At 40.7% G+C, this 14,655-nt stretch overlaps 2 protein-coding genes across 5 annotated transcripts in view; one reads left to right on the forward strand and one right to left on the reverse strand.

The window, feature by feature from the left end:
* LOC125243964 (NACHT, LRR and PYD domains-containing protein 12-like) overlaps window positions 1-14,655 on the reverse strand; it is a 283,026-nt gene that overhangs the window by 111,365 nt on the left and 157,006 nt on the right. The window lies entirely within an intron of this gene.
* LOC125244015 (gastrula zinc finger protein XlCGF57.1-like) overlaps window positions 2,574-14,655 on the forward strand; it is a 131,007-nt gene continuing 118,925 nt past the window's right edge. Inside the window, exons 1-2 of the mRNA XM_048153930.1 lie at window positions 2,574-2,979; window positions 8,290-9,746. Coding sequence (XP_048009887.1) covers window positions 2,784-2,979; window positions 8,290-9,746 — 1,653 coding nt within the window. The 5' untranslated portion in view covers window positions 2,574-2,783. The remainder of the gene's footprint in view (window positions 2,980-8,289; window positions 9,747-14,655) is intronic.

The following is a 14,655-nucleotide window of genomic DNA, read 5'->3' on the forward strand; positions in this document are numbered from 1 at the left end:
CCAGTATTGCTTCACTGTATAATGATGGCCAATTGAGAATGGTACTTCTGATTCACTTAATCTTAAGCAGTGTCTTGGTTATCATCACTTGGGTGTGCTGGGGTTACATGATTTTCTGCGAACATGTTTTCTAAATATACAAATGATTCTCTGTAAAACAGCATACAGTTTATTTATTTATTGATTTTTGTTACGGACTTGCTGAAGGTCAAAGCACACTCGGCCTTCTGGACATGATGAAAACTCATCACAGTGTTCTGTACATCAGAGATATTTGAAATCAAACCAAACAATCCCACCCCTCTCTTCATTGCTCCACCTCCAAAACTCACTCTCATATCCTAACCACTCTGTAGGTCTCGAACCCTGGCCCAATCGCTGCTGGCAGGTGAGGCGAGTGCACTGACAATTACACTAAACACCTCATTCTCTAGCGGTCATCAGTGCTCAGTGGTTTACCTGCAGAACTCTCACTTTCTGGCCTCTGTTACACATGCAGTGCGAGTGGATGTCTGTGTATCACAGCTGACGTGCAACAAAATGATGCTTCATGAAAATTAAAGTGCCGATGATTAACGAACGACAAGGAAGCACAAAAAATGAACGTACAGAACACGAGTAAATACAAACAAGAGTTCATTGTTAGTCGCAAACAGGGGCCCATTTGTCGCTAACTTGGTTAGCTGGATTTGATTGATGATGATTTGACATGATCTTGGATTGTTTGGTTCTTCCTGGACTTGCTGTCATACTTGTTGTCAAACATCAGTGTATTATTCAAATATTGTATTTATTTCACTTCAGCTGTGATAAAGTATGCAAATGCAGGACGAGCGTCACTACGAGAAGCAGAAAGTGTCAGACTTTATGTTTCCGTTTTCAGTTGTCAGCAAATTGTTGAATAAAGTCGTTATTTTTGTTTTGTTTTTGTGCACAAAAAGTATTAATTTCTTCATTACATTAAAGTTGAACCACTGCAGTCACATGACTGTTTTAATGATGCCTTTAGTACATTTCTGGACCTTGAAAGAGTTCATTATATTGCTGTCTACTGACGAGTCATATATACCTCTCAGATGTCCTCAAAAATATCTTAGTCTGTGTTCTGAAGATGAACAAAGGTCTTAATTTTCATTTTTGGGTAAACTAACCATTTAACCCTTTTGTGTTCAGATACCTGCAGTCTCACACTGGATCCAAACACGGCATACACTCAACGGCATCAATCAGAGATTTAAGAACTGTAAACAGGTTCTGTGTGAAGAGAGAGTGAGTGGTCCGATGACATCTTGGCATTCTGAAATGGAAAAAGTAAAAAAAAAAAAAAAAAAGTTAAATATACATATGGGTCTTATATTGTAGTAGATAAACTGAAAGAATAGACAGGGCGGTAGACCATGTGTTGAGGGTAGAGATCTAAGTATTATCCATCAAAGTATTATAATTTCAATGCAAATGCTAATCAAAATTCCACTACTACATTCAAACAATACTGTCTGGATGGCCTATTATCTCTCTACTTATCATACTAAAGGAACACATGCATCCCCCCAGAGTACTTACAGGTTCGTATTCAAGACCATTCACACCTGTCCCTGAACAATGCAACAGGCATCTCCCCTCAAAAATCCAGGACATTCAGAGCCTGTTTTTCTATCTCCCAATGCTATAAACTGCTACTTGGGCAACATTCATAAAAAAATCTCAGGATCATTTAGAAGTTAATAAACTACAATGATACAGGGAGTTTCAGATATTGCTCTAGATGATGGAGTTTCAAATTCCACATACAATGTATTCCTGTGTTTAATTATGGTATTTATTCCTGTGTTTAATTATGGTATTTATTCCTGTGTTTAATTATGGTATAAGCTAAACTAAGTACTAAGTTAGTTACAATGAATCATCCAACAGTTCAGTCAAACTGACAGATAAGCTTTATTTGTAGGGGAACCTTATGATTTTAAACGATTAGTTTGTCTTTTTTAATGGAGTAGGCTAGTCATCTTGTCAATATGGCGGATAAATGACGTCTGATTCATATTCTCTATAATGAAACAGAATATATACTGCATGGAGATAGAACAGGTATAGTTATGAATTTTGCATAATAGGTCCCCTTTAAAGACTTGCAAGATAACTTTTTACACATTTTATACCCATTTTTAGACTCAAATTAACTTCAAATTATATATATATATATATATATATATATATATATATATATATACTTTGACCTTTAATGCACGTCTGTGATTGTAGACAATGCAGCGTGTGAACAGGGACTTTTATTTTGGAGTGACGACATGACGTCATAAGACCGAGCCGCGCTCCTGCATCTGCTGTGATTCTGCTGAAGAAAGGTTTGTTTTATGAATTTAAGCTGTTTTAATCGACAGAAACAGTTCATTGACTTATAGTTGTGTGTTTTGTTTTAAACAAGCGATGTGAAATGAGTTTATTTACTATCTAATGTAACATTGTGATTCTTTATTTCTGGCGAGTAATGTTTGAAAAACTGAACTTTTCAACTCCGAGTCAATTGAATCAAACACTTTGAGAAATGATTCAGTGAATCACGACTCGTGCTGCTCAAACAGTGAACATGAATGAGAACAACAAACACTAACAAACTAATCATGTTTTCATCATTCATACATGCCTAAATATGAAGTTTATTTGCAGTGTTAGTTTTTAGAGATTTTTTTTGTCTAACCGGTTCAGTAGGCCTAGGCCATTAACTCTAATTCTAATTCTAAACTCTAATTACTCTCTTCATAAAGATGGCGTTTATTAAAGATGAGACTGAAGACATAAAGATTGAGTATATTAAAGAGGAAGAGACTGAAGACATAAAGATGGTGATTATTAAAGCGGAGACTGAAGACATGAAGATTGAATTTAATAAAGAGGAGTTTGAAGAAATAAAGATTGAAGAAACATTCAGTGTGAAACATGAAGATACTGAGGAACAAACAGGTTGGTTTTATTCTCACAGCTGAATTTGATCATTACTAAAATGTCCAGCTCTACAGAAATAGAGAATATACAGAAGTGTAATTTTACAGAGAAGTATCTTAATTCACTCAGTCGGTTCATTCACTTCTTCAAGTGCACTTACTGTAGAGCTAGAGTTAGGGTTTGGCTACTTGTAAGTAAGGATTATTAACTCATTACGATAGTGACTAAATGTAGTAATGTGTAACTACATCACTTTAAAATTCAGTGTTTCCATTAAATGTGATCCTTCACCACAAAACCAGTCATAAGTCGCACGGGTATATTTGGGGGGCACCACTACTATTTTATTTATGAAAAAAATAATATCTAAACTTTTAGCCAAAACGAATTCATTTAACGCTAAACTGAAACAGAAACCGGCGTTATAACCTATAATTTGGCACAAACCCAACTGTTTCCATATTCACGATTTGGAGGCTAAACTATATTATTTAAATACTTTTATTATACACATACTACTATAACTTTTTATATATTTGGTTGAAAATGCAAAAAAAAAAAAAAAAAAAAAAAATCATCCACATATCTTTTCCAGATGACAATATTATCTCTAAAAGGGTTATTATTCCAAATGTATCTCTCGTACAATAAACAAAGAATTTTCTGCCGTCTCGGTTTCCTTTCTGTGAACTTCTCAGAAATTAACCGAAACTCATATGGCCTAGTCTATTGTCACATTTTTCCCCTTTTTGTTAATATGTTAATTATAAATAAATTTTGCGCCTAGACATAAGCTGTTATATTTTTATATAGCCTAATGTTATATCTTTTTTTTTTCGTTCACAGAAGTACAGCAGGAGCGTGATGATAATGAACCCTCATGTTCTGTTGTTTATTTTGCTATTTGTTCTTGTAGGCTAAAACTAAACCCCTGGGATTTTTTAATGATTCACAGACACTTATCATTTCAAGTTTTCTTTAATTCTAATTTAATATAATCTTGTCAATTAATGACAAGATGATCGCAACTCTTACAACGTGATTAATATTCATGAACCAAGCAGCTCATCAATCTTTAGTGTGTTGTCATTAGTGGTAGAATTAGTAGTATTATCTTCTTTTAATAATAATTACCATTATCTATTTTTTTTTACAGAAACACTGAATGACAAACAATTTCTTAAGCACCACCACCAGCTCTGCTTAGTTAAAATGACAAATATGCATTCATGGTTACCAAGTTTTAGTTCTCGTTAGTTAAGTTCTATTATTAAATAATGCTTGATTATCATGATATTATAGAATGCTTGATTGACTGATGTTAAGAGCTTTGCCATTTCACAAAGATAAGCTAATTTGGTGCAATCATATATAATTTTTTGTTCCGGCTTTATTCCATGCTGTCGTCTCCGCTGGTTTCAAAATATGTCTCTATTTTCTGCTCGTCCAGCGCTTTGCAACAACACAACCTTGTTTCTGCGGTGACTTTAGTGACGTTTGTTTGACGTGGCGTGAGAAAGTCAAAAACCACGCAAAATCTGATCAGAGCAATCAGAAATAATTTTTTTAAATAGGATTTCAAACCACATATGTATGTAGCTGGAAAGGGATTTGTATAAATCACATTTCATGTTGAGGTTGTATGTTTGGTCATGGGAGGTGATCAATTGTTGTTCATGGTTATCGTGCCACCAGCTGGCAGCAGTAAGTGTGGCACATAGTCAAGCCTTTAAAATAATCGTTTTATAGTCACAGTATTTTCTGGAACATAAGTGCATCTATAAATCAGCTCCATAGCAGATTCCAAGCAATCCGAGCAAAGAGCTCAGAGAGGTACATTTAAAGTAGCCAGACAGATTCTAGCCTTTAAAATGGTCCTTTTATAGATACAGTGTTTTCTGGAACATAAGAAAACATTGGTGCCATCACTCTTTAATTTGTACATGCTTCTTCTTGGCAACATAATTAGAAAATACAAAATTTATTTTAATTTATATGCTGATGATTCTCAGTTGTACCTTCCATTGAAAACTAGAGATTCTCTGCAGCCTCTCATGGACTGTCTTGAGGATATTAAATGCTGGATGGTAAATAATTTCCTCCAGCTTAACAATGAGAAAACTGAGGTGATTATTTTTGGACCCTCCAAAAACAGAAATTCTAAAGCAGTGGTTCTCAACTCCAGTCCTCGGGACCCACTGCTCTGCACATTTTGTATGTCTCTCTTATATGACACACTCAATTCAGTTCATGCAGACTCTCCTAATGAGCTGATGATCTAAATCAGGTGTGTTAAATAAGGGATACATACAAAATGTGCAGAGCAGTGGGTCCCGAGGACTGGAGTTGAGAAACACTGTTCTAAAGCCAATTACTTAGACAATCTTACTCCATATATTACGTCACATGCAAAAAATGTTGGTGTTATCTTTGACTCTGAGCTTTGTCTTGAAAAACAAATTAGCTCAGTTGTTAAAAACAGCTTCTATCAACTTAAATCAACACTTTCCTTTCAAGATTTGGAGAAAGTAATTCATGCATTCATCACATCATGGCTGGACTATTGTAATTCGCTGTACCTTGGTCTTCCTCAATCTTCATTGTCACGTTTGCAGATGGTCCAGATACAGCAGCAGCTAGACTGTTAACTAGTGCAAAAAAACAAGATCATATCACTCCAATTTTAGCTTCTCTTCACTGGCTTCCTGTCCTTTTCAGAATTCAATTTAAAATGTTGCTGATTGTTTTTAAAGTTCTTAATGGACAAGCACCATCCTATATCTCTGATCTTATTTATTTGAACTCAGCTCCTATAGGTCCCTCAGATCTGCCAATAACTTACTTACTATAAGTGCATCTACAAATCAGCTCTGTTGCATATTCCAAGCAATCAAGTGCTTAGAGAGGTACATATAAAGTAGCTAGACAGATTCTGCCAGTGTTGGTTCAGTGTAAACAATGATGTCCTTAAGATGGAGGGAAGTTAGCAAGGGAAGGGCATAAAAATCTGAACTTGAGCGCAGCCCTGGAGTACCTCAACAGGACACTTTGTAGATTTATTTGAAATATCCATCAGTCTCCATAGATGCAGAGTTCAGATCCAACCCTGATCGAACACACCTGCCCCTGAAGATCTTAGTTCACTGCTTCAGGTGTGTTTGATCAGGGTTGAACTCTGCAGGAAATGTAGATCCAAAGCCACTGGAAGGCAAGCCTGCAACCTTTAGCCAAAAAATTGTAACCGCTAACGGTACCCCTGGCAGTACACAGGGAATGAGACCAGAGGCTGTTTTTTGAATGGAAGTCAATGGATGAGAGGCTTCATTATGCTGATTAAACAGCTTTTATGGGGAAATAGCTAATCATTTAATTAATCCACAGCCTGTTTGCTGATCTTCAGCATGTTTTACACTAAACAATTCCTTTGTTGGGAATTATTTGTAGATTTTAGCTTGATAAAAATGTTTTTTTTTTAAGAGAAGCCAAACTAGGGAATGTTGCGACTGACGTCACTGCCATTACATGATACGCTGAGAGGTGCCGCACGTGATTAAGTTAGCGTTACGCTTTCTCCAATGGTAAGAGATGCAGATCCTCTCATCTCCCTATAATATACAATCTCTGGCAGATCTCCAGAAACAGGTTGTCAAGTGTTTCATTTCTATTCAAATGCGCTCCGTCTGTTTGATGTACATGTTCATACTGGTATTTGTTCACTGCAGTCTGTGAAGTTTAATGGAGCCTGTTGTCAGAAAATGCACATTTGCATGATTTTATAACATTTACAGGTAAGAGTATAACCATAAAATGTAAGTTTTATGCTGAGGAAAACACATCTCATAAGCATTCATTCTTTCCGTCTAACGTCACTAGTGTGATCTTTCTGTACCGGGCCCTGGCCCGCTTGAAAAGTCACGGTTGGATTAGGCTTGAGCGCAGTACGGTTATAGTAAGGTCGCTAACCATGCCGGAGTACAGAATGGCTACTACTATTGTTTGTGCTATGTCTGACATCATTACAACAACAAATATCTTCTAGTACTTATTGAATAGTAAAACACTTTTCAATTAATTTAATTAATTCAAGTATATTTAGGTTTATATTGTGTCTGGTTCTCACCTTAGTTTGCAAATTCCTTCATCAATGTCAGCTCTCTTCTAACAGGCTGGTGATCTTAACCAGATGTGAAAAATAAAGCATACATACAAAATGTGCAGTGGTGGGTCCCTTTGGACCAGGTTTGAAAACCACTGGTGTATTGAGTATAAGGTCTATAGATGGGATGGGCAACTCTGGTCCTGGAGGGACACTATTCTGCAGAGTTTAGCTCCATCCCTGATCCTCCACTGGATGAGGCAATATCACTTTCGTTTCTATTTCAGATATCTCTTTTATAGATGTCATCAATGCTTTGCCTTTCAAGATGTAATTACCGAAATCAAAACAGTCCACAAACTATAAATCCTCACGAAAACTTAAGTCAAGCCAGCTCGCGCGTCAACAGGAGATCAGCCTCCTTACCTTAAAGTGTCAAATTTCTCGGTTTCTGAATGGACGGTTTGGCTTGATTGACAAACGCTAATGTTCGGGCATGATTTATATACCATCAACCTGTCCTAAAATGTTAGCACGCTTTGATCGATGGTTTGGAGATCGTGTATTTCTCCGTTCGAGAGCGCATTTCCTGTTCACATCCGCGACAAAACAGCTGATTATTTACGAACGGAAGCTCACAGAAACGTGAAAATGGTCTCATTTGAAAGAAAATATCCTAAGCTAAAAGATGATATAGTGTGACTAATTGAAGCAGCCCTTATCAAAAGTGCGGGGGTCGATTTCTGTCTTTTCAAAACTGTGGGGGTCCTGACCCCCCTGTCCCCCGTGCCAACGGCGCCCCTGAAGCCAAAGAAGAAGCAGCTTGTCATGTACATTGTCAGAGAAGCTTACAAATAGAGGCGGCAGAGAAGCAGCCTTGGTAACCGCAAACCAGCAAACCAATCATAGCGCTTGTGGTCCGCATAGAATAGATGCATAACATTTTCGAAGAGGTGCACGTCAGGCTACATTGTAAGCTACGTGTGGCACTCACGGCCTACGGCATACACATGATGCAGAAGTATAAATCAGCCTCAAGTCTTCAGGAATGCTTGAAAATTACAGGCAGGTGTATTTGATTAGGGATGAAACTTAACTCTGCAAAACAGTGGTCCTCCAGTACCAAAGCTGCCCATCCCTGATCCATAAGATTGGATAGGGTATAGATCATACATGTTGTTGATTTTGATGTATTAAATGTCTGAATTGTTTTATGTCTATTTTTGCTCTAGACCTAATGGCACTGAAAGAGGTGAGTTTTGAACTTAATGAAAAAGAAGAAGAGAAAAAACATAATTTCATGACTGGAGAAAAATCAACACAGGCTAAAAAGTGTTCCTCACAAAAAGGAGCTCAAAAGACTGGAACTAAAAGTCATTTCACCTGCCAACAGTGTGGAAAGAGTTTTGATCGACATAGAAAGCTTCAAGTCCACATGAGAGATCACACTGGAGAAAAGCCTCATACCTGCACTCTGTGTGGGAATGGCTTCACACGGGAACAAAGCCTCAGGGAACACATGAGAATTCATACTGGAGAAAAGCCTCACACCTGCAAAAAATGTGGACAGAGTTTCAGTCAAAAGGGAAGCCTTACAGTCCACATGAGAGTTCACACTGGAGAGAAACCTTTAACCTGCCAACAGTGTGGAAAGGGATTCAGTGACAAAAAAAACCTTACAGCCCACATGACAATTCACACTGGAGAGAAAGCTTACACCTGTCAAAAGTGTGGACAGAGTTTCAGTCGAAAAGAAGGCCTTACAGTCCACATGAGTAACCACACTGGAGAAAAGCCTCACATCTGTCAAGAGTGTGGAAAAAGTTTCAGTGGAAAAGGAAAACTTGAAATCCACATGAGAATTCACACTGGAGAGAAACCTTTCACCTGTCAAGAGTGTGGAAAGAGTTTCATTCAAAAAGGACATCTTACAGCCCACATGAGAATTCACACTGGAGAAAAGCCTCATACCTGCCAACAGTGTGGAAAGAGTTTCATTCGAAAGGAAGGACTTATAGCTCACATAAGCACTCACACTGGAGAAAAGCCTTACACCTGCAGTCTGTGCGGGAATGGTTTCACACGGGAACAACGCCTTAGGGAACACATGAGAGTTCACACTGGAGAGAAACCTTTTAAATGTGTTCAGTGTGGAAAGAGTTTCACACATAAAGTGAGCCTTTATTACCACATGAATATTCACGCTGGAGAGAAGCCATTCACATGTGATCAGTCTGGAAATAGTTTCAGATTTAAAGGTAACCTTAAGGGCCACATAAGCACTCACACTGGAGAAAAGCCTTACACCTGCACTCTGTGTGGGAATGGCTTCACACGCAAACAACGCCTTAGGGAACACATGAGAGTTCACACTGGAGAGAGCCTATTCACCTGCCAACAGTGTGGAAAGAGTTTCAGTCAAAAACGACACCTTATAGACCACATGAGAACTCACACTGGAGAAAAGCCTCATACCTGCCAACAGTGTGGAAAGAGTTTCACATTTAAAGGAAACCTTAAAGTCCACATGAGAACTCACACTGGAGAAAAGCCTCATACCTGCCAACAGTGTGGAAAGAGTTTCAGTAAGAAAGGAAACCTTACAGACCACATGAGAATTCACACTGGAGAAAAGCCTTATACCTGCCAACAGTGTGGAAAGAGTTTCAGTCATAAAGGAAACCTTATAGTACACATGAGTGTTCACACTGGAGAAAAGCCTTAAGCCTCGTTTACACTGCATGCGGCTACTAAAGCCGATACGGCTTTACTCTAGTCTAGTTTAAACCAGCCGTGCCGTGGTGCATTTCAGAAGCATCCCAGCCTATTTTTGATGGATGCCGCGTCCAAGACGCACAGATAAAATACAAAATAAAGTCAAAATAATCACCGAGTTAACTCCTGCTCTTATTTCACATCACTAGGAGGCCAGAAACTGAAGACTAGAGATTCAAAGTTGAAATACTTGACATTTGTTTGTTCTTGTCATCCATAACTGGACTTTTTTAGTGTATTAACTTTGTCTGTAGGCTACAGCAAAATAAAGTATGGCATATCAATAAACACAATCAAATATACAAATATAACCATTTAGCCATTAAATGAATGAAAAAGCCTTAGGGGACACATGAATATTCACACTGGAGAGAGGCCTTTTACATGTGTGGAAAGAGTTTCAGATTTAAAGATAACCTTAAGGTCCACATAAAAATTCACTCAAAAGAAAAACTCTTTTAGAAGTCACTGTGGAAAGAGCAGAGGTGTAAAGAGTACCTGAAAACCATACTTGAGTAAAAGTACAGATACCTTACAGCAAAAATTATTCCATTACAAGTTTCAAGTCACCAATTCTAATACATCTTGAGTAAAAGTCTTGGAGTATCTGAGACTTTAACAGTGCTTTAACAGTACTTGTGACGAGCAGGAAGGGCAAAAGCTGTGAGGGAACGAAGCGAGGCCGGTGAGGCGAGTGTTAACGATCTTCACCTGCGAGTCGCACCGGTCTTGAGTCTGTCACGGAGGAGCTCCGGAAGCATAAAAGGAGGAGCGATGACAGTGAAGGACGAGAGAGGACCAGGCCTGGACTTTATTTTATGTTTGGTTATGTTTGTGTGGCCGGCAGACATCCATGAGGGTCTGTCAGCATTACTTTCGTTTAGTTCTTTGTTTATTTTTGATTAAAGTTTTGTTTAAACATTCGCAGATTCCCGCCTCCTACTTCCCGTACATATAAATTGTGTTACAGTATTTAATTAACAAATGCAATCCAGCATATTCTTCTGTTCCCTTTCATGGGAACATCGACGCTGCGTAGTCGCTTTGGGAACGCCTCTGCGTGTTTTGTCTTGAAGCACTCGTGAAATCGAACCAATAGTGTGACGGGACGTCAGTGCGGGTTACGTCACGGACCAGGAAACTATAAAGCACTCCTGAGAACAAAGAACGCCAGCTTCTGTGTCTTCAGCAGCACTCTGTGTTATTGTGTGTCTTATTTGGTGTTGTCTGTCAATTACATATACAGAAACGATCTCTTTTGTTTGAGAACAAGAGTATCAGTATTACACCACATATATATGTATATAAAAGACACTATAATGGTGAGCAAACAGCATCAGACGGTGTGCTTCTCCCTACCTTCATTACTTCACGGGTGGGGATACACACGAGCTCTGTGTTGTTTGTCCGGGAGCGGAGCATGCCCAGGCGGCCCTCGAGGGGGTTGTTTGCGAGCATTGTAATATAAAACCTCTCCACTCCAGCCGGGCGCTCTTTGAGGAGGGCGCCGCGGCTCGCGTTCTTTGTGGTCGGGTCCCGCATCTGCCGAGGCAGACAGGCAGTTCAGATCATGGGGTTCGCAGATGAATTTGGCAGAGGGGTTAGAGACGGGCGCTGCCCTTTCTCTGCCCTTACCTGCCAGGTTCAGTGCCGTCTCCCAGGTGGAAGCACGCTCTGCGGTTTCTTCCTCCGGGTTGAGGCACCGGTACACATGTCCAGCTCTGAGGAGGTGGATATTGTGATATTGATTTGAGGACTCGCCACCTCACACACATATCGTGTTTCAAAATCACACTTTATTATTCTAACATCAGAAACAAATCAGTTGTGTTTGAAAGCCATGATTATTTTGTTAATCTGAAATATTCAGACCGTGATAGACTTGTCTGATTATTTTCTCGATTTAACTGAGAAGTTAAATATCTTTCTGAATTTGTCAACTTACAAATATTGAAGATATATTTATATATATAAAGAAAGTGAACAGCAGTTTGAGTGCTATACTACAAAGCGAGTAGGGATGCACACGATGTGTTGTTTGCTGAGAGTGGAGCATGCACGTCAGTTCACAGCTGACAGTGTTCATTCATAAAAATGTCCCGAAGTGTAAAGAGAAGTATGCACTAGCGGGAGTTTTTAGCTCCACTCCTGTTGGCTTTATTCTCGAGGGAATAAAAGTCCAACGCAAGGCTCAAATCTCGCGTTTGCCGCGGCAGCGTGCAGATTAAGTCTGCAATAAAGAATATACGGCTCGGATCTCGCGTTTGCCGAGGCTGTGCATAGATATCGTGCCCGTAATATATATATATATATACACATATAAAATGTTTATATATATTTGGAGGGAACTGAGTAGACGGGAGTTCCCTTTCTCTCTTTCCCTATAATATCTTGCAAACTATTACGAGCTATAATTCTTTTTGTATTCCAATATATTCAGCCTGTCATTTTTTACTTTGTTTTTGGCTGCATTTAATTTGAGGATTAAATGAAATATTGAATACATTAAATTCTGAGGAATTTAAAAGAAGAGAGGCCGGTCTGCCAACCCTGCCACCTCATGTGCTTCAGGGTGCAGCGGTTTCCAGTGATCCTCCAAGAAGAGGAGGGTCATAGAGTGGTCAGTTCAGTTGTTCCCTGCCGGTTCGCCATTTCAGGGCACTGGTCTGACCGTTCACTCAAAAAAAAAAAAAAAAGTGTCGTCACCCGTTCTCCCCCGCAGAAAGCTTGGGGACCGGGACAGGCAACACAGCTGAAGTCTTTGTGGGGTAAGACAGATCTGCGGACTGTTGTTATCACCAAGAAGACTTCAAAAAGGTCCTGACGCCAGTGGCATAGGACATTCGAGGGTAGCCCCCTTCCTAAGAGGGTTCTTTACCACACTATACGGTATCCACCCCTCCTCGGTGCCCTCAGGGGGCCATTCTGCCAACCCTACCACCTCGTGTGCTTCAGGGTGCAGCGGTCTCCACTGACCCTCTGAGGAGGGCCAGTCGACATTTGATTCGGTTGTTCCCTGCTGGTTCGCCGCTTCAGGGCGCCGAGTCAAATGCTCAAAAAAAAAACAAAAAAAACACCAGAGGCCAGTCTTGAGAGACTGATTCCCTTAGTAGATTTCTGGTAGAATGGAATCTTCTTCCAAGTATTTCTCAATGGGTACTGCTCACAAAGAAAGGGTTACAGAATTCGGGTCTCGCCCGCCCCAATTTAACAGGGTCTTCCCTATAGTGGTGGACCCCTTGCAGTCTCTAGTATTGGAACACATAGTTCTGACACTCTTGCAAAAAGGAGCTATAGAAGGGTTTCTCCTCCCAGCAAGCTGTCAGGGTTTTACAGTCTGTACTTTGTTCCAAAGAGGGTTGGAGGGTACTTTCATGTATCCATCCATCCTCAGCAGGAGGTTTCTCAGATTTGTTTTCGGGGGCGAAGCTTACCAATACAGGGTTCTTCCTTTCTGCCTAGCTTTCACCCCACACCTTCACAAAATGCGTGGATGCAGCTCTGGCTCCTCTGAGACTCCAGGGCATTCGCATGTTGAATTATATCAACAATTGGTTGAATTTAGCTCAGTTTGAGCATATGGCAGTCCAACATTGAGATGTTGTTCTGTCTCACATCAGAAGGCTAGGGCTGAGAATTAATGCCAAGAAGAGTGTGCTTCTTCCAGCTTAAACTACCAAGGGGTAGTCTGGGATTCCATCACGATGCAGGCACGTCTGTCTCCTGCTCTGGTGCGTTCCATTCTCTCGGCCGTGAATGGGGTGAAATTAGGCCAGTCACTGCAAAACAGTTTCAGAGACTGTTGGGTCTTACGGCAGCTGCGTCCAATGTGATACCTTTTGGCCTGCTGCACATGAGACCCTTACAGTGGTGGCTCAGGACCAAGGGGTTTTCTCAGAGAAGAAATCCTTTTCGCATGATTAAGGTCACGCGGCGATGCCTTCGTGCCTTAGTCATGTGGAAGAAGCCTCGGTTCCTGTCCCAGGGACCTGTGTTGGGGGCTCCTTGTCGTCGTGTAATGCTAACGACGGATGCCTCTCACAGGCTGGGGGGCGATCATGAGTGGTCGCTCGGCTCAGGGTCTTTGGGAGGACCATCTACTTTCCTGGCACATAAATCATCTGGAAATGATGGCGGTATTTCGAGTACTCAAATACTTCCTCCCAGACCCGAGGGGCCACTATGTGTTGGTTCGCACAGACAACATGTCAGTGGTCTCTCATACCAACCATCAGGGGGTCTGAGGTCTCGCCAGTTGTGCAGATTAGCCCCCATCAGATCCTCTTGTGGGCCCAGGGGAAGCTCTTCTCCCTGAGAGCAGCACTTATCCCGGGGCATCAAAATGTGGGGGCAGACATCCTGTTGAGGCAGGGGCCGAGGCCCGGGGAATGGAGTCTCCACCCTGAGGTGGTGGAGCTCATTTGAGAACTTCGGTCGTGCAGAAGTTGACCTATTTGCTTCAAAAGAACATCTCTTTGCCCACTGTGGTGCTCTCTGACTAATCCACCCCTCTGGGGTTGGATGCCATGGTGCAGACGTGGCCGAGGTTACGTCTGTACACACTTTTTCCCCGATCGCTCTGTTCCCAGGAGTTCTGGAGAGGGTTTGCCTAGAGAGGGTCTATCTCATACTGATAGCCCCATTCCGGCCAACCCGAGTTTGATTTGCAGACCTAGTGTCTCTTCTAGACGGCTCCCCCGTGGAGATCCCCATCAGACAGGACTTTCTGTCTCAAGCGGGCAGCATGATAATTTAGTTGTGGAAACTCTGAGCTTGGCCTCTGAGGGGGCTAGGCTCATAGAATCCGGTCTCCCAACTGAGGT

Source organism: Megalobrama amblycephala, linkage group LG1, assembly GCF_018812025.1.
Source record: "Megalobrama amblycephala isolate DHTTF-2021 linkage group LG1, ASM1881202v1, whole genome shotgun sequence".
NCBI classification, from domain to species: Eukaryota; Metazoa; Chordata; class Actinopteri; order Cypriniformes; family Xenocyprididae; genus Megalobrama; species Megalobrama amblycephala.